A 21,615-nucleotide genomic window follows, 5' to 3' on the forward strand; every position below is an offset into this window, starting at 1 on the left:
TCTCATTTTAGAAAAATGGTGTCTACGGAAGATATATTCTGCATCAAATTTCACTAAAAGTCTCCGACCAGCAGATATCTATAGTTATGACGTATAATAAATAAAATCCAATTCCAAAAAGTTTATTATTTATGGTCTTTTTTGGACATTTTCAAATGTTTGCCAATTTTTCCTATTATGCCTCATTTTAGAGAGATGGTGTCGATGGAAGAAATATTCTACACCAAATTTAACTGAAAGTCACCGACCAACAAAAATCTGTTGCTACGATATCGTATAATGAAAATCCAGTTCGAAATTTATCATAGAAAACAGTTTATTATTTTTGGGCTTTTTTGGACCATTTCAAATATTGCCCATTTTCTCCTATAATACATAATTTTTGAGAGATAATGCCAATGGAAAAACATTTTCTACATAAAATTTTACTATAATTCATAGAACAACATAAATATTTAGCAATGATGATAATGAAAATTTAGTTCTTACAGTAACAAGATTGGAATTTTCCTTCTTTGGACCATTTCAAGTTTTAAGCAATTTTTCTCAAAATACTCTACTTTAGAGATATAGTGTCAATGGAAGAAATATTCAACACCAAATTTCACTCATAGTCACCGACCAACAGAAATCTGTATCTATGATATATGATTATTTAAATCCAAATAAAATTAATTATTTTGGACTTTTTGGACCTTTTACAAAGGGTTGACCAATTTTTCTAAAAGAAGACCATCTAACCTTATATAAAAATACCTTCTGAACTTGTATAAGAAAACCTTCAGGTTTTCTATAAAAAATCCTTTAGGCTTTTATAAGAAGACCCTTAGGCCTTATATAAGAAGATCCGATCTGACATGAAGACCGTGCTTTTTATAAGAACAGCTTGGGTCCCTCTATTGGAAGACCTTCTGGTCTTCTATAAGAAGACTTTGTGGTCTTCTATACGTGGGATTTTTGGTTTCTAAATCTTTTAAAAATCCACTTTTATTGTTGCCATTGGTAGTTCCTAAAAATCTTTTAAAAATCCACGTTTATTGTTGCCTTTGGTGGTTCCTAAAAATTTAAAAAAAAACAACGTTTATTGTGGCCTTTGGTGGTTCCTAAAAATCTTTAAAAAATCCACGTTTATTATGGACTTTGGTGGTTCCTAAAAATCTTTAAAAAATCCGCGTTTATTGTGGGCTTTGGTCTTTCCTAAAAATCTTTAAAAAATCCACGTTTATTGTGGCCTTTGGTGATTCCTAAAAATCTTTGAAAAATCCACATTTTGTGGTTCCTAAAAATCTTTAAAAAAAACCACGTTTTTTGCAGCCTATGGTGGTTCTTAAAAATATTTAAAATAATTCACGTTTATTGTGGCCTTTGTTGGTTCCTAAAAATCCTTAAAAAAAATACTGTGTGGTGCTTGGATGCTTCCACAGATCCCCCTTAAAAAGTCCTCCAAAAAAAGAAATTATTAAAAAATCCGTTTTTATTGTTCACTTAGTCTTTTATTTCAAAACTTGATTTCAATCTCAAAATTCCTCTCAATCTAGAAAGCCGTATACGAAGTGGTATCAAGTCCGTTGGCATACATTTGTTCATCGATCCAGTTGCGGGCCACGGAGACATGAGCATAGGCGGCTGGAATGGGATCATTACAGCCAATACCCCAGACAACAATACCATTTTGATGATAACGATTTTCTGACGAAGGACCAGTGGGACAAACTAACGGAGCACCACCATCACCTTGACAGGTGTCAATGCCAACCTGGCCACCGGCACAAATAAACGAAGGATCCAAAATGAATTTAGGTCCCAAGCGTGTAGAACGGAATTGAGATTGGCATCTGTTGAATTCCACAATAGGCAATGGCAGACGCTTCATGATGGCACTAAATCTTCCTTGGGCACCAAATTGATCTTTACCCCATCCGGTTGAATAGCAAGTTGTTCCCGACTGAGGGACAAAATTTGGTGGCGGCAAGCATACAACATTGATGTGATCACCCAAAACAAAAGGCGTTTGCAGGAAAATCAAAGCAAAATCATTGCCCACATTGCGAGGATTGTAGCGGGGATGTTGTACCACCTTGGCTGGTGACCTTTCTTCATAGGGCAAACGTTCCTTGGTTGTTTGGGTATCCCATTCACCGGCTCGTATCTTGAAACTATTCAAAGGACGACCAATAACACAGTGGACACCGGTTAGTACAACTCTCGGGTGGATCAAGGAACCGGCACAGAAATAACTTGAGTTGCCCGAGTTCAATAGGGCCACAGTCCAGGGGAATTCACCGAAACCAGCTTCATTATCCAATGCTCCGGTAATATTGAAATCAATACCGCCCACATTGCGAACACCACAGCCTTTGGCACGAGTCGGTTTTTCCTCTTGAGGTGTGGGCATAATACTTTCCTGTCGGGTATTACCACCATCACAGCAGACATCAAGAAAATGTTCACATGCCGGTGCGGTTTCACTATTGAAACGAATATCAATCAAAAGTGTATAATCATCGGTTTCTGCTCCTCCTCCATTGTCTCCATTGGATGTGGCGCTATTGGTAGTTGGATCGCACATGTGATAGGGCACACAATTGCATTGTTGTCCGCCTCTAATGGAGCCGGTCACTGTTTCCACCGCAACGGGTTCAGGGGTAACAATTTGTGCAAATCCACTTAGAGGCCTGGCAGTTGGTTGTTGCTGCTGCTGTTGTGTCTGTTGCTGCTGCTGCTTCTGACCTATTTGAAAAACATCATTTACCAATGATGTGATGTCAGGATCATTTTGTTGTGGCAAAGCCATGACACCGAATGCCATGCAGACTACGGCGACCAACATCAGTCGCAAGTGAACCATTTCGATGGATGTAGTTCTGTAAAGAATGAGAAGAAACGTTTGCTGATTAGGAATGTAAAGGACAAAATATTAGAGTATTTGAACGGGAAAGCCCTTGATATAAAGACAGCATTTTCACTTTATAAAAAGCGTTCACAAGAACCCTACAAGTTTTCTGTCACCTATGGAAGATCTTTTTTTTTTTTTTTGCTATTGCCCATAAAAAGCACAAGACGTCTTATGTTTCCTATAGAAGACCTCAAGAGGTCTTCTATTCCCTATAGAACACTTCAAGAGGTCTTTTATTGCCAATAGAAGACCTCAAAAGGTCTTCTGTTGCCTATAGAAGACCTCAAGACCTCAAGGGTCTTCTATTCCCTATAGAACACATCAAGAGGTCTTCTGTTGCCTATAGAAGACCTTAAGAGGTTTTCTGTTGCCTATAGAAGACCTCAGGAGGTCTTCTGTTGCCTATAGAAGAGCTCAAAAGATTTTCTGTTGCCTGTAGAAGACCTCAAGAGTTCTTCTGTTGCCTATAGAAGAACTCAAGAGGTCTTCTACTGCCTGTAGAAGACCTCAAGAGTTCTTCTGTTGCCTATAGAAGAACTCAAGAGGTTTCTGTTGCCTATAAAAAGACCTCCAGAGGTCTTCTGTTGTCTATAGAAGACCTCAAGAGATCTCCTGTTGCCTATAGAAAACCTCAAGGTCTTTTGTCGCCTATGGAAGACCTCAAGAGGTCTTCTGCTGCCTATAGAAGACCTCAAGAGGACTTCTGTTGCCTATAGAAGATCTCATGAGGTCTTCTGTGTCCTATAGAAGACCTCAAGAGATCTTCTATTCCCTATAGAACACTTCAAGTGGTCTTCTGTTGCCTATAAAAGACCTCAAGAGGTCTTGTCTTGCCTATAGAAGACCTCAGGAGGTCTTGTCTTGCCTATAGAAGAACTCAAGAGGTCTTCTGTTGCCTATTGAAGACCTCAAGAGGTCTTCTGCTGCCTATAGAACACTTCAAGAGGTTTTCTGTTGCCTATAGAAGATCTCGAGAGGTCTTCTTCTGACTATAGAACACTTCATGAGGTTTTCTGTTTCCTATAGAATATCTCAAGAGGTCTTTTGTCGCCTACGGAATACCTCAAGAGGTCTTCTGTTGCCTATAGAAGACCTCAAGAGGTTCTCTATTCTCTATAGAACACTTCAAGAAGTCTTCTGTTGCCTATAGAAGACCGCAAGAGGTCTTATGTTGCCTATAGAACACTTCAAAAGGTCTTCTGTTGCCTATAGAGGACCTCAAAAGGTATTCTGTTGCCTATAGAAGACCGTAAGAGGTCTTCTGTTGCCTATAGAAGACCTCAGGAGGTCTTCTGTTGCCTATAGAAGACCTCAAGAGTTCTTCTGTTGCCTATAGAAGACCTCAAGAGGTCTTCTGTTGCCCATAGAAGACCTCAAGAGGTCTTCTATTCCATATAGAACACTTTTAGAGGTCTACGGTTGCCTATAGAAGACCTCAGGATGTCTTCTGTTGCCTATAGAAGACCTCAAGAAGTTTTCTATTCCCTATAGAGCACTTCAAGAAGTCTTCTATTCCCTATAGAACACTTCAAAAGGTCTTCTGGTGGCTATAGAAGATTTCAAGAGGTCTTTTGTTGCCTATAGAAAACCTCAAGAAGTTTTCTATTCCCTATAGAGCACTTCAAAAGGTCTTCTGTTGCCTATTGAAGACCCCAAGAGGTCTTCTGTTGCCTATAGAAGACCTCAAGAAGTTTTCTATTCCCTATAGAGCACTTCAAGAGGTCTTCTATTCCTTATAGAAGACTTCAAGAGGTCTTCTGTTGCCTATAGAAGACCTCAAGATGTCTTCTGTTGCCTATAGAAGACGTCAAGAGGTCTTCAAGAGGCCTATAGAAGACCTCAACAAGTTTTCTATTCCCTATAGAGCTCTTCAAGAGGCCTTCTGTTGCCTATAGAAGACCTCAAGGGGTCCGTAGCCAATAAAGGTAGTCCGTTGTCTATAGAAGACCTCAATATGACTAGTGTTACCTATAGAAAACCTTTAAGGAGTCTCCGGTTGCACTTAGAAGACCTCCGGAGGTCTTCTGCCAGCAGTAAGAAAATGTCTTAAATCGATGTCAACTTTTGGTCATCGAAATGGACAGAGCTCTCTACAGCACTGATTTGAACAGTATTTTGAACATTCCATGGTAGCTCCGTGGGGTTTATGTATCGCTTAAATCTCGAAAATGTATGCCACCTGTTGGAGTTGCTTTAGTCATTTCAAAACTTTTCTTCGTTTTCTTTCATCTATCTTTTCAGAGAGACTTATGCCATGTTAACATTAGGGCTTTTTGTAGAGTTGGACCATCTCGTTCAATTGAACGATCCGGATCACTATCTCGTTCAATGGACACCCGTAATTTCTTTGACAAAACTGCGTATACTTAATTTTACACGTTGGTTTTTATGATGTTACTCATTCGTTTTTGAACGAGGACAGTGATCCGGATCGTTCAATTGAACGAGATTACCCAACTCTAGCTTTACGTGCAAGAATCTTCAAGTTTTACCACTTTTTACTCGAAAGACGTTCCTTTACTTCAAAGACCATACAATTCATATGGCAGCAGTTAACAACTTTTACTACTTTTGCCGGTTTTACCATTTTCAAAAGTAAAGGAACAGACCATATGTGGATTTATTTGAAGTATGCGCAATGGAATTAGCATTTGAAATCCATTGGATTTACTAAATCCTTGTTATATGTAAACGTACTATAAGCAAGAAAGCCAGCCGCTTAAGCCCTGAGTACATAAGCTGCCTCGCCTGCTTACCTTGCTTGCTTCTGATAAAAGAATAAAAAAGAAAAAAAGAAAAAAAAAAGAAAAGGGCAACCCAGTTCGATATTTGCTCGGCCTCCTTTATTCTTTTATTTTATGGTATGTCAGAAATGAAGCAGGAAAGCAGGCGAGGTAGCTTATGTACCCAGGCCTTTAGTCCCGGTCCCCACTAGCGTAAATTCCATTAAAAATTTCATGAAATTATGCGTTTCTAGATCGAGTTCCATAGTAGAGTAAAATCATGAAATTGCTGCAGTGGTGAATTCGATCTAAGAACAACTAATTTCATGAATATTTTTAATGAAATTCCCGCATGTGTGGACTTTGACTTATGTACCTCTTAAATGTATTTCAGACTATACACTTATACGATGATCAAGTGCATTATCTCGATTTATTTGCTAAATCCAGCATAGTCTAATACCCCGGTTACACTTAACCGGTTGTAACCCAGTGGGTTTGGATTTATAATGTCAATTCCATAGCGCAAACGTCAAATAAATCCTCTCGAAGTGGGTTAACCCGACAAAAAACTCTAGTGTAACCGTACTATAAGAGACCATTAAGATATGACATCATTTGGCGCATTATCAGGTTGTATTTGTTAAATCCGGACAAAATCTACCAGATTTGCCATACAAAAATAAATCCTCGTATACAACTCTGTTTTTTGCAACATGTTGCTAGAAAATACAAAAAGTTGCAAGCTGGCACAAGAGACAAGGTAGATGCATCGGAGAACTGCTACAACAAAAATAATTTAAAATGTCAAAATTTGTAAACAAGGCAAAAAATAAATTTTGATATACAAAGTTGATTTTAACCAACCAAGCTAATCAGCTGGCTACCATTTAAATCCTCCAAAGGTATATCTAAATGCAATGAGATTTGTACTGGCTTTATTAAATCCAGTTGAGGATTTATGGCTAGTCTAAATGAGCTATAATACCCCGTTTATATATAACCGGATTTAACAAACCGACTGGGTTTTATATGTCAATTCCATTGCTTATATTTAAAATAAATCCTTATGAAGAAGGTTAACCCCGCAAAAAGCTCTAATATAAACAGCATATTAGATAATTACATCATTACCCGGATTTAGCGCATTATCGATTTTATTTGCTAAATCCGACCAAAATCTACCAAATTTCCCATACAAAAATAAATTCTCGTATTGAGTGGATTTGTTTAAAAATCCGGCATAAATCCTAGTATACAACTCTGTTTTTTGCAACATTTTGCTAGAAAATACAAAAAGCTGTAAACTGGCACAAGAAACAAAGTAGATGCGTCGGTGAATTGCTACAACAAAAATAACTTACGGCCTGTTCCACTATGTCGAAAGAAAATGATTGCGAACTAAAAACACCTAAACTTTGGTTTTCATGGCAATATTGACTTTGTGTTTGCTTTAAAAAAACTACAAAATTTTAAAATCATACACGAGTTTATATATATAATGATACAGGCTGTTAAAATGTTAAAATTTGTAAACAAGGCGAAAAAATTAAATTTCTTGTGATATACAAAGTTGATTTTAACAAACCAAACTAATATTTACGATGTCTAAACCATAAAATAATTCTTTATTTGCTCATTAGTTAGCATAACCCTGCGTTTACAAATGACAGGACAGTTGACTTCATGTATTGATTGTCCAAATCCCAAAATTTGCCTGTGTGACGTAGGCGTCCCGACAACTGCAAAAACAGTTGTAAAATTATGAATTAAAATCATCGATTTCCTTTTGTTTTTCGTTCACATATTTTGTTTTTGTTCATGTTCTTTTGTTTTCAACACATTTCAATTATTAGCTCACACATTTTTGCAAAAAATTTCAAAAATTTGTTAAACCTACTGTCTATGAAAAAATGATGGACAGCTGGGAGACATCCTAGAAATGTATGTATGTGTTAGTAAATCAGAGTTCTATTTGAAAACAATTTGTCCGGTGTAAACGCCTAGTTAGTAGCATAATGTGCGAACATTTTCAATATTGTTACGGAATTAGGGTTAACTAATCTCCTTGTAGACGTTGTTTTAATCCCCAGTGCGATTTGTACCAAATAAAATAGGGTTCGTTTCAGATTACGTTTCTACAATGCTTTATTTACTTTATTACATTTATTCGGAATCGACTTTAATTACTCAGCACACAGCTTGTCTCTAGTTAGCACGCAGCTCTTCTTTAACCGACCTGTTCAGTTCAACGCTTAAAACTCAACTAACTCGCCGTTGCTGATTCCACCTGTATTTATCCCAAAATCTCCCTGTTCGGGAATTATCCAGAACATCTGGTAACACCTCGAATCTGTACAACGAACACACAGACGAACATTTGCACTAATGGGTACTTTACACGATATGTTTTTTACATATGAGTTGTCACTTTGCATATACATTTTGTATGGGAGAAGTGACAACACATATGTAAAAAACATACCGTGTAAAGTACCCATAAGCGAACAACCATACTCACATACATGGGCGAAGATCAATACAAGTGGACCAGCACACTAATGACGTAATTACAACAACAAACAAATGCAAGAAATACGAGAAGTAGCAAACTAAGGCTACCATCTGACCATCTGCTTTTTCACATGTATGACATCAGCTGTTCTGTATATTAGTATACGCAAAGTGACAACAAACATGTGAAAAAGCAGATGGTCTGATGGCCGCCTAAACGATAATTAATCTGCAAACACATACAACGTTTGGGTAAAGTTTTGTGTCGTTTTGGCCGTTTTTACACTGTTGGGCATGATGCCGAAAAATTCAAATTCATTTGAAATATATGCCGACAAACAGATAAACGCTGGACTTTGGTATCGTCGTCGCCCTGTTGTTGTTGTTTTTTTCTCGACGCCCAACGCAAAACTTTAATCAAACGTTGTATCTGTTTTCAGCTTAACATGATTATGGCAAAACAAACAAAAGCACATTAATGAAAGGTAATGTAAGAACTAGAATGATGAAGAAAATTCTACATGGTAGTTGTTGTTGCTTTTTAAATTTACGGAAATTCAACTAAATTAACTTAAACCTATCAGTTACATTCGTAACAATATTAAGCCATGGTGGAAATATCGCCCCGATCGCCAAATTATAAACCCCCAGTTTAAACCCCAAACAATAAAATACATCTGTCGTCTGACAGTGAATTTACTAATTTAAAATAATTGTTTTTACTCATTGTGCCAAACAAACATCACGTAAGTATTCATATACTTGTGGTGTCCAATATTTGATGTGTTGTAGTTGTTGCGATGCCGGCAAACAAACATTTCAAAGCTCTAAATTACGTCGGTAATTTATAACAATAATTACAGATTCCTCGTCCTTTTAGGGAAATCTGTACACATTAGCTGTGTTCCAGAACTAAAAAGTTTTTACAATTTTTACGACTTTTACACATTTTACTCTAAAAACAGTTCCCGTACACAAAAAAGTTGTAAAATGTTCACTTCTCTTTAAACAAAAATGGCGCTGAATGACGCTCTCTTTAAAAACTTTTTGCACGACAAATTTGGGCGATTAAAAAAATAGAACATGGTTGCCGGCGTCTGATTGGCTGATACGCCGACTTTGACAATTCTTCCAGTTTTTTTGACGTATTTTCCATTTTTCCGTTCCCGAACTATTTCAAAAAACTTGTGTGTGAGAACAAATTTTTTGCAGTTCTCTCTTTTACGAGCTTTACTATTAAAAAGTACGGGAACGAAGCTATGGTATAAGTGAAGAGGTAGATTTAAATGAAAAAAATCTATAGAACCCTTGTTTTTCCCGAATTCCAAAAACGTCAAAATAAGAGGTAGTTTACACTATCTACCAATGTCATATAACACGAAATAAAAACATTCCATATTTACCCACGGAGGCAATGTGGAGACGTAGTTTTTTTACATTTTTGCTGGTGTGAACGCACAGAGTAAATGGCGTAAGGAAAATCTCCAATATTACACATATTAGCGAATATATAACGATGGAAAATTGCATGTCATATGACATTTACATATAGTGTAAACTACCCCTTAAGGGTTGTTTACACCATCTATCAATGTCGTATGAGATGCCAAATTTTCTACCTGCGAATGTTGTACACATAGTGTAACCACTATGAAAATTTTCATCTATCAAAATGATTTGGCAACTCATATGTACATTTTTCATTTAGGGAGCGCTCTATTTGATACGGCATTCTCGTATGTAAACATAAATTTATCAGCTGTTTTCTGCCATTATCAAACAAAAAATGAAAAACAAAATCTTTTAAAAAAAGAAAATGGAAAGGTATGTATATTTAAATATTCAGTAAAGTAAATAAATGGCGTTTATAATGTTATTTTCAGATCGATTGGTCGAAAGAAGCAGTCTTTGAAATGATTGTTTGGTGGCAAAAACATAAATGCCTCTATAACTCCAAACACCAATTCTACCAATTCAGTTTTCTTCAACCAAAATTAAAATTTGCGCAAAATTGCAACTCAACAATAAATGTAATTAATGACAAAAACAGCTGTTTTTAAATTTTTAGGTTATGTCGTACGAAAATTACACTTGCAGGTATGAACGCACAAATTGAAAGTTGTATGGATGACGTCAATTTTGACAAACATAGAGAATGTCGAATGGGTGAAAGAAATTACAGCTCATATGACATTGATAGATGGTGTAAACAGCCCTTTAGTAAACACAAAACCAACGAGTGGGTTTGTTGACAATACCATTTTTGAGCATTTTATAAAAAATGCTAAAAATGAATGAAGTGTCAAGGTTTTTCCACATAACCGAGTTGTGGATATGATAAAATGTTTGTTTCAATGTAAAGATGATAAATTTCTTCAATACAAATGTTCTAAAATCAATTTTAAAAATCATTGAATTCGATTGTTTTTAAAATTGTTTGGCATATTATGTCCCAATTTACATTAGACGAGTTTACTTGCGGCAATTGTCAGTTTAATGGAGAGAGAGGTGAGGCATATGGTAACCCTTTGCCTCTCAGCCCCCTCTCTCACCTACAAACTGACAATTGCCGCAAGTAAACTCGCCTAATGTAAATTGGGACTATTCAAACAGCACACACACATACACATAATATGCCTGTCCGTGTACTAGATAATTTGTAATAATAGGTGTGTCTTTTTACGTGATAATTTGTAATAATTATTACTAATGTTGCAGATTTTGACAGTTGTATAAAGGAAAAGTTGCTGAAAAAAAGTGTTTCAGCAACATTTAGTAAGTGCAAGGACAAACCTATTGTGTACATTGTTTTGACTTTTAGGAACATTGTTGTTAAACCATTGTTCTGTTCCTGAACCTGCAAGAAGCTACTAATTTTTACTACGATAACATTTTTTCCTTTATGTTATCGAAAAAAATCGTAAAAAATAGTAGATTCTTACAGTTCTGGAACAGACGTCATGTATTAAACAATAAATTTGTAATTTTCCGTATGTTTTTGAGACGCATTCAATTTACAACAACTTCTTCTGACTTTTCAAATTCCATGGGATGGGCTGATGCATCTACCTTGGTAATTGTGCTTTGAACAAAAATCAGCTGACTACCATTTAAATCCTCAAAAGGTATATCTAAAGGCCTGGGTACATAAGCCGCTCGGCTTTCTTGCTTAATTCATTTCTGGTAAAAGGCCAAAGACCAAGTTCGACCTAATTGAAATGTGGTTCTGACATTTCTTTATTCCTTTACCAGAAATGAATTAAGTAAGAAAGCCGAGCGGCTTATGTGTCGAGGCCTTAAATGCAATGAGATTTGTACTGAATTTATTAAATTTAGTTGAGAATGTATGACTAGTCTAATACCCCGGTTACACTTAACCAGATTAACCCAGTGGATTTGGATTTAAAATGTCAATTCCATAGGCCAAACGTCAAATAAATCCTCTCGAAGTGGGTTAACCCGGCAAAAAACTCTAGTGTAACCGTACTATAAATGAGCTATAAAGGCCTATCATGGTACAATAATACAGGTAGCATTATCAAGCCAGCTGATGGTAACATAATGTGTCAATTGCATTGAATTGATGTCAAATTTTGACATCTTATGTTACCAACAATTGCCGATGCGGCTACCTGTGGATTTGTACCATGAGGCCTATGTACATAAGCTGCCTCGCCTGCTAACCTTGCTTGCTTCTGATAAAAGAATAAAAAAGAAAAGGGCAACCCAGTCCGAAATTTCCTTGGCCTTCTTTATTCTTTTATTTTTATTATGTCAAAAATTAAGCAGGAAAGAAGCAAGCAAGGTTAGCAGGCGAGGCAGCTTATGTACATAGGCCTCATGGTACAAATCCACAGGTAGCCGCATCGGCAATTGTTGGTAACATAAGATGTCAAAATTTGACATCAATTCAATGCAATTGACACATTATGTTACTATCAGCTGGTAAGCAGGTAAGGCAGCTTATGTACGCAGGCCTTTAAGTGTAGTACTGTAAAGCCCAATTTACATTTAAGCCGAAAACACATCCAATACTATGTTTACATTTACGAAATTCACTCGATTTCATCTGTCAATTCCTTTGTGTATACGTCAAATGAAAACTCATCGATTGGATTTTATTTGACGTTTGAGCAATGGAATTGGCAGTTGAAATCGAGTGGATGTCGTAAATGTAATCATAGTACAACGTTTCAGTAAAGTTATTTCTGATAAAGAAATTATTTCTGATAAAAGAATAAAGAAAAATTCGATCTATGATGCCCTTGCATTTTTATTCTTTTATCAGAAATGGCGCCCAACTTTACCAAAATTTTGGATGTTTTTTCGGCATTAAACGTTTCAATAAAATTTTGCGTCATTTTTGGTAAAAGATTAAAAGATAATGGCCTACCAAGTTTGAATTTGGCTATGAAATTTTTTTGACATATGAAGTCCAGTGGATTTATCAAATCCGGTTATATTCAAACGTAATATTAATTTTGCTTGGTTTGGGCGCTTCTATTTCTGCGCTGCATAACAAATTCGGGTGTTTTATTTTTACCTATTATTTCTGCACTTCCCCGAAAAATCAATTTGTATAATAATAAAAACTGTTTTCAATAGCCTTCCTTATTATTGTTCATATAATTAGTACTGGGTTTATGAGAATTTGATTATTTGTTTGCAAAGCAAACATTTGTATTTATGTCAGTGTTAATTATTATTAGCATATGTAAATCTATACACATGTATCTGTCTGTCTGTCTGTATGTTTGCAAAGGGGTTAACAAAAAGGTTTCTCTATTACTCATACCTATTGGATTTTTGTTGTTTGTTGTATAATTTTTTTGTTATTTTTTCGTACAATTGGCAACCTTGAAGAAATCTCTTGGCTTCTCCGAAAACAATAACAAAAAAATACGGTTGGGATTTTTGCAAGTTAAACTGGTTTTGAAACTTTCGAACAGAGCAGAGCAAACAGCAGCAGCAAAGAATCAAATCAATGGGAATTTTTAATAACGCACTATAATCGTTGTCGTCATACAAAACTATAGACACTCATACACAGATTAGTTGTAACTAGAACTGCTCTGATACTATTCATTCCTGTTCTATAGTGCTATTAATAGAACAGGGGAATTTCCAATGTCATTGGCTTGTTCGCTCATGCGTACAAGGAGTTAACAAAATTCGTTTTTGAAGAGAGGGATCTTTACAAATCACTTGTAAAATTTGGAAGTTATAGAGAAAGATTCTCCCCATAATTCAAACTACATTTACATTACCATTCGATGATAACACAGCAAGAAGATTTTTCCCCACATTTCTAACTACGTTTATATTACCATCGATTTATTTGACGTATACTTTTAATATATTTTCCCTTAAATGTTTACAGCTGTGTAACCGTCAATTAAAGCGTTATTTTCAAAACATTTCCATTGCAAATTGCACGTCACGTCAGTTTTGTTTTTATTATAACCACAACCACAGCTCGTATTCTTGACCTTAACAATGGCAGTCATATGGTAGTTATTACATAGCACTTCCTCCTCCCATGGATGTTGTTTGTTTTAATTACACTTTTATTTTCCGAAAAAAACACTTATCTCCTCCATTCACATGTTTTACGAAATTTTGGTTGACTTTTCTAAAACCTTTGCTCCCATTTTGAAATAATAAATTTTGTTAAATTCATTTTTAACCCGAAAGTTCACCATATTTTATAATTTTTGATTTGAATTTGCTTACAATATCTTTAAGTAGTTCGTTTGTTTCTGTCTGTTATCTCTTCTTTGCCTTATCCCGCCGCTTAGCTTGTTAATATATTCGATTTCGTCGAAGATCTGGTTTGCCGCCTTTTATATTTTTATTACCGTTTGCGGCTGTTGCTTTTGTTTAACTGAAGTCTCCACAAGCTGTGGTTGTTTTAAAAAGCCTTGTCTCAATCTGGAAATATAATTTTTTGTGTATTGAAATCTAGTTATCAGGCATGTGCATCTCAGCTTTAAAATCGCCTGCGTCTACTGCTGGCTGTATTCTTCAGTATTTATTTTTGAAGTGTGTCCGTTGAAAACTTGTTTCTGTTATAATTTTTGATTTGTATGTTTTTTGTTTAAACAAATGGGACATCATCGACTACATGGCAAGTGTGTAAAATGTTTGTGGAGAAGACTAGAACGATTAGGTACAACTTCTTATTGAAGATGTAAAGGATAAAATGGGAATTTCCTCCACACACATATACACACATGTGGAACATTTGGAATGATGAGCATTGCATACCCCTTTGCCATATTATGAACCTTTGGTACTGCCCTGTAGTGGGATTCTGTAACTCATTTTTGCTGTTACCGACAAAAATCGGTAAAATTAAATCGCAAAATTATGACTAAAAACATAAAGAAAGGTTGGCATCACTGTTTGTGTCGGTAGAGGCTAGCGACTACTTTTTATTCATCGTTAACTTACCGAAAAATTTCGTTAATTATCGAAATTATAAGCATTTTAATTTTACCGACAATAATCGATAACAGCAAAAATGAGTTACAGAATCCCACTACTACAGAGGCGAACAGCTTTGTCAATTATTTTGGTATGAGCCCCATCTTGACATCTAACTTATGCTTGGTTTACATTTACGAAATCCACTCGATTTCAACTGTCAAATCCTTTGTGCATCCGTCAAATGAAAACTCATCTGTAGTGGGATTCTGTAACTCATTTTTGCTGTTATCGATAATTGTCGGTAAAATTAAAATGTTTTTATTTTCGATAATTAACGAAAATTTTCTGTAAGTTAACGATGAATAAAAAGTAGTCGCTAGCTTCTACCGACACAAACAGTGATGCCAACTTTTCTTTATGTTTTTAGTCATAATTTTGCGATTTAATTTTACCGATTTTTGTCGGTAACAGCAAAAATGAGTTACAGAATCCCACCACTGAAATCCATTGGGTTTCTTTTGACATTTAAGCAATGGAAATGACAGTTGAAATCGAGTGGATTTCGTAAATGTTAGGAACATCAACAAAAATCCAAAGGTCTCGGTACTTGAGAAGTCTTGCTTTCTGGCTTAAAGGCCTCGACACAAAAGAAGCATGGCATTCTTGCTGAAGTCATATCTAATAATAGACTAAATACCAAATTCGACCTAATAAAAATATTTCAGAATCACATTTGAATTAGGTCGAACTTGGTCTTTAGTCATTTACCAGATATGACTTAAGCAAGATGCCATGCTTCTTATGTGTCGAGGCCTTAAGCCCTAAACACATCCAATGTTTCAGTTAGGTTAGGTGTCATTTCTGATAAAAGAATAAAGAAAAATTCGATTTATTTTGCCCTTGCTCTTGTATTTTTTATCAGAAATGACGCCCAACTTTACTGAAACGTTGGATTTGTTTTCGGGAACATAGTTCAAAAACTTCCGTACTACTGTGAAATGTTGCTTTGTCGCCGAATATTCTACCTTAATCAAGTGACGAGGCTTCCCAGCAAAAATGTTTGGAAGTAAAGCAATACAGAGTTTTGATTTCACTACATCTTTCAATGCAATCCACACGGATTTATGAAAAACGCACTCCGTTCGATACATTTTATAAGCACTCGCATAAAGCAGCAACATCATTTTTCCAAGGATAAGAAAGAGTGTATACATTTCTAAAGACCTCGACATATAAGAAGCATGGCATTCTTGCTGAAGTCGTATCTGATAAGAGACTAAAGAGAAAAATAACAAGAGTAAAGACCAAGTTCGACGTAATAACAGATTTCAGAATCACATTTGCATTACGTCGAACTTGGTCTTTAGTCATTTACCAGATATGACTTAAGCAAGAATGCCACGCTTCTTATATGTCGAGGTCTTTAGAAATGTATACACTCTTTCTTATCCTTGGAAAAATTGTGTTGCTGCTTTATGCGAGTGCTTATAAAATGTATCGAACGGAGTGCGTTTTTCATAAATCCGTGTGGATTGCATTGAAAGATGTAGTGAAATCAAAACTCTGTATTGCACTACTTCCAAACATTTTTGCTGGGAAGCCTCGTCACTTGATACAAATACAGCTGATTGTCACTTCTACCCTATAGCTGTGTTCCTTTACTTACCTGAGGTTACCATTTTTAACCTGCAAAGCGTTCCTTAACCCCAAAAAGTGGTAAAACTGGCAGCAATTTTTAAGAGAGTGAGAGAGGAGAGAGCACATATGCCTTTCTCTTCTACCACAGGCTACCAGACAAATTTCTAAAGGTAAAAAATGGCAGAACTGATTTTTCGACTTTTGTTTGACGATTCCCAGCAAAAAATTTTGGAAGTTGTGCAATTTGAGTTATGATTTCACAACATCTTTCGATTTACTCCAACAGAGTTATGAAAAATGCACTCCGTTCGATATACAGTTGGTTGATTGGGGTATTTCGCAATGGCTTGCAATTTAATTGCATCTTTGGACTGATTAAAAATGCAATCCGAAGAGTGCCTTTAAATTCAATCCAAAACACTACATCAAAAGCTTTGATTTGGATCGAAAACGGAGTGCATCCTAGCTGTGTGCTGTGGAAGCAAAATGGAGTGCATCCTAGCTGCGCGCTCTCTTGTAATATTCATTGGTGAATTCATAGGAAAAATATGTACTCCAGCGGCAAATGTACCGTACACTTGTAGTGATTCAACTGCATCCGCGGATGCAAACTTTTTGCTGAGCGACTGTCAATGCCATTGATTAAACGTCAAACGAAATCCAATGGATTTTAGATGACTTTTCATTTGACGTATACTGAAATTGACAGTTGAAATAGAGTGGATTTCCTAAATGTAAACCAAGCATAAGAAGTTGTTTTGACGATTCCATGGTGGAATAACAAGGTGTTACATCAAATCATGGAAAACGTCAAATTTGGTCACAATGATGTATTATTGTGAATTGCTTGTTTACATTTTGTATGTGTTTTTATTCACAATCATGGTAGAACAAATACAAGGTAAAGTTAATACTACAACAAATACAACTCGAACAACAACCACAAAGGAATTTGTTTTTGTTTGTAAACCTTAGTGTCAACGTAAATGTAAACAAAACAAGGAAATGTCTATAAATTATTGGAATTTAAAAAACTAATATTTTTTCACATTTGATTGAATATTTTGGAAAACATGAATGAAAACTCGTTAGATTTTCAATTTGAATGTTTCCATATCATTCCACTAAATGCATAATTTCTCGCAGAAAGTAAAAGCAAAAATGTTTCGGGTCGCTGGTAATTCATTGAAAAAAGAGAAGATGTTTCAATCATTTGCTTTTGAAAACAAAAAAGCACATGTTTATTAGGGCTTTATTCTTTTCAAGTTTAACAAAATTCCACACATATTAACAAATATTTTACCGCCTCTATAAGCGATGTTTTAGTGTGCGGCATGTCGTTCGGACCTGGAGGAGGTTACATGTCAATGATATGAAGCCGTCTTTATGGGAAATAGTTTTTTTTTCTGATGAATAAATTTGTTCTTCAAAAATATATATCCCTAATATACATCGAACATAGAAATAAATACATAAAATGTCGAATGGAATTTGACACTAACACTACAACCCAGTTCAGTCAGCTGGGTATTGCTGCTACCTTTTCTTGTTCTACCATGATTCACAATTATGAATTTTGACAAATAGTATGATAACCAGCTGTTTTTGCCGCTGTACCTGTATTATTGTGCCATGGACGATTCAATATAAGCTCTGTTCCAGAACTTAAAAAAAATTCTACAACTTTTACACATTTTGCGTTCCCGTACACAAAATTTATATGAAAATCGTACGACTTTTACAACCTTTACCACTTTATAAAGTACGGGAACAGGCCAATAGTAAATACACAAATAAATACCCACCATGGTACAAATATGAAAGTCAGTTTTGGCAATACAATACTTAGTGTCTTGGTGTCCGAAGTTGATACATAAATTACATTCATGGTATGGATTCTCCCGAAGTGCTTGCTGCTTAATGTCTTCTTATCTTGCTGACAGAAAGCAACTTGTATGTGTTGGGGGTGCATTGAGCTCTATTCTTCCTGTTAGAAGTGGTGTGCCGCAAGGTTCCGTTTTAGGGCCACTTCTCTTTATTATTTTTCTTAATGATCTTTTCCCTGAATTAAGTTTTTGGTGTCAACCTTTCGCCTTTGCGGATGACGTACAGCTACTTTTCAAAGGTGATAGTCGTTTCATTTCTGTTCTTCAGTCCAATATTGATAATGCAATGGAGACATTGCGGGGGTGGATGATAAATAGTTCTCTAAGTGTAAATCCATCGAAGACAAAAGCTATATTTTTTGCGACTTTCACGAACATTGGAGTATCTGTTAGATACAATAATACGGACATTGATTTTGTTTCCGAGTTGTTGTGTCTGGGAGTGTTGCTTGATGACAAACTTAGTTTTTATTGTCATATAAATATGGTTGTGTCCCAACTTTATTCCTCTCTTCGGAGTCTCTATGCTACTGATTTAGCTTTGCCGCTTTTCATTAGGAAACGCCTGGCTCATGCCTTGGTTTTACCTATTTTTCTTTACTGCCTTGAAGTGTATTCTGGGTCAACTTTGGGTAATCTTCGCTTGATTCAGTTGGCAGTAAACAAGGTTATTCGTTTTGTATATAAATTGAATCGTAGTGTTCATATCACACCTTACGTGATGGACTTCTTTGGTTGTTCCTTCCATGCATTTGTGGACACTCGTCTTATGCTTAGTTTTTTTAAAACCATTAAGCATCAGTGCCCTCTATTTCTGGTAAATAATTTCGTTTTTTGCTCTTCAATTCGCCGCCTTCAACTCGAGATTCCCACAGTTCACCATCTCATGGATATTTCGTTTATGGTACGTGTTGCTCGGCTGTACAACTCCTTGCCGAATGATTTGAAAGACTTTAGCATTACCCCGACTTCGTTCTCAAAACGTCTTGTTAGACACTTTGTGAGACAACCTATGTTTGTCTTGTAGATTACAATACATTCTGTGCGCTATTGCCTTGTGGCAGGAACGTTATTTTCTTTTTATAGTAAATATTTATAAAAATGAATTTATATGAATTTATATAATTAATTAGTAGCTAGTGATCTCAATTTTGCTTTCTATATTTAATATTAATAGGCATGTTTTAATGCCATATTTCAGAGTAGTGACATATCTGCACTGAGTAGTGATAACATACAAATATGTAATATTATGTAATTCATTTTAATTGGCCTGATGGCTTGAATTATTGTAAAGTTGATTAATAAATAAAAAAAAAAAATATATATATATACAGGTAGCCGCATCGGCAACTGTTGGTAACATAAGATGTCAAAATTTGACATCAATTCAATGCAATTGACACATTATGTTACCATCAGCTGGCTTGATAATGCTACCTGTATTATTGTACCATGATACCCACAAAGTTAGGCCCATACCTATATACGTCCGTATACCCAGGGCGTGTGTGGTGAAAAAAGTAGAACACATCTATTCTTATGAGAACTACCGAAATACGTCGAGCGTGTACCTTTTGTAAGTTGAACAAATTCAACTATGACAGAATGTTTTGTATGCATTTATGTGTGTGTTTTGTATTTTGAAAACAAAAGCCCAACAAAAACTGAAATCCAATTAATTGCAAAGGAAATTTATTTATTTTACGAATGAAAACATTTAAATAAGTTTTGGTCGCGAATTTATTGTTTTAAATGTAATTTTGTACTCAACGTATTTGGGTAATACGGACGCCCAGAGAGCGTTGTTGTGGTAGAAATGTGAAATATTTGTGTATGTCCCGTCGTCATTTAGGTTAAGCAGTTATCGAACAGACCTATTAGTCGACTACGACTTTTAAGGCCTGCGTACATAACCCTGCGTTTACAAATGACAGGACAGTTGAGTACATGTATTGGTAGTCAAAATCCCAAAACTTGCCTTTGTGACGTAGGCGTCCAGACAACTGCAAAAACAGTTGTAAAATTATGAATGAAAATCAACGAATTCCATTTGTTTTCCGTTCACATATTTTGTTTTTGTTCATGTTCTTTTGTTTTCAACACATTTCAATTATTATCTCACACATTTTTACAAACAATGTCTAAATTTTGTTAACCCGGTTGTCTGTGAAAGAATGATGGACAGCTGGTAGCCAAACGACAAATGTATGTATGTGTTAGTAAATCAGAGTTGTATTTGAAGACAAACTGTCTAGTGTAAAGGCCTGCGTACATAAGCTGCCTTGCCTGCTTACCTTGCTTACTTCTGATAAAAGAATATATGTTACACGCTAAAACTTTCATACGAAACTTTCCCATTATTTATGGCGTTCATAGATCGAGTTCCATACAAACGTAATTTTATGAAATTACTGTAATGGGGAACTTGACCTAAGAACGCCAAAATAATAGGAAAGTTTCAGCGTGTAACATAAGAGTTAGTTGAGCCCGACACTCTTGAACGACTAAGCACGGGTGTAGGCTTTCTGGAAGCTTGTGGGCGCTACCGTTGACAGTTATCTGTTCTTCCGCTACCATCCCTTTTACATAATCCGACCATAATTATGCAGTTATCTGCCTGACCCTATTCCCCGACTACTTCGAGTTGGCTCATTGGCAGATGAGATATTGTTGTTTGGATGCTAATTTTAAGGACGGCATCTACTCGTTCTGACAATGAAGTGTTAGGGTTATGGAGCTTCCATACCTTATTCCTCATCCGCTGCTTGTTCGGGGTTGTTTATTCAATATATTCACAACTGGCCCCAACTAGGGGCTGTGCACTATCCACAACCTGTGACCCGTCCCGTAGCTTGCTCTCACGGGTATCTCACTCCCGCGAACCGGACATGTTCACACGAAGCGTTTCAATTACGTTGTTCGTCTGTCGAACGACGTACACGAATTAACTAACCCGTTTCCACGACTTACTTACTTACTTAGCTGGCCCATTACAGAACATTTGTTCTATAGGCCGAACTAAGAAGAGATCTCCATTCCTCTCTATTTGTTGCTTTGCACTCTGGAATACCGCGCCTTGTCATCTCATCATCCACTTGTTTGCGCCATCTATTCCTTGGCCTGCCAATTCTGCGTGCACCGCCATGTGGCATGTATTCATACGCCTTTTTAGTGGGTTCATCATCGCTCATTCTTTTGATATGGCCTAGCCAACGCAATCGCTGCATCTCGATACGTTTAACAATATTGATGTCGTTGTATAGCAGATACAGCTCGTGGTTCATGCGACGTCGATATTCACCGTCAACGCAGATTGGTCCGTAGATCTTTCGAAGAATTTTTCTCTCAAACACACCAAGCACTGCCATGTCTGCTTGCGCAAGTACCCAGGCTTCGGAGCCATACATCAGCACGGGTAGTATCAGTGTTTTGTAGAGCGTTATTTTTGTTTGACGAGATGTGGCTTTGTTTTTAAACTGCTTACTTAATCCAAAGTAGCATCTGTTGGCCAATACAATTCTTCTTT

The 21,615-nt window shown here is 36.1% G+C and overlaps 1 protein-coding gene across 1 annotated transcript; it reads right to left on the reverse strand.

Annotated features, from left to right (window-relative positions):
• Window positions 1–1,471: 1,471 nt before the first annotated feature.
• Window positions 1,472–14,143, reverse strand: LOC141397971 (phenoloxidase-activating factor 2-like). The gene is made up of 2 exons (XM_073975018.1): window positions 13,867–14,143; window positions 1,472–2,864 (listed from the first exon to the last, which is right to left on the reverse strand). The coding sequence occupies exon 2, from the start codon at window positions 2,846–2,848 to the stop codon at window positions 1,535–1,537; it is 1,314 nt and encodes a 437-aa protein (XP_073831119.1). The 5' UTR covers window positions 2,849–2,864; window positions 13,867–14,143; the 3' UTR covers window positions 1,472–1,534.
• Window positions 14,144–21,615: the final 7,472 nt, after the last annotated feature.

Source organism: Musca autumnalis, unplaced genomic scaffold (genome assembly GCF_047663935.1).
Source record: "Musca autumnalis isolate F117 unplaced genomic scaffold, ASM4766393v1 scaffold_1, whole genome shotgun sequence".
NCBI lineage: Eukaryota > Metazoa > Arthropoda > Insecta > Diptera > Muscidae > Musca > Musca autumnalis.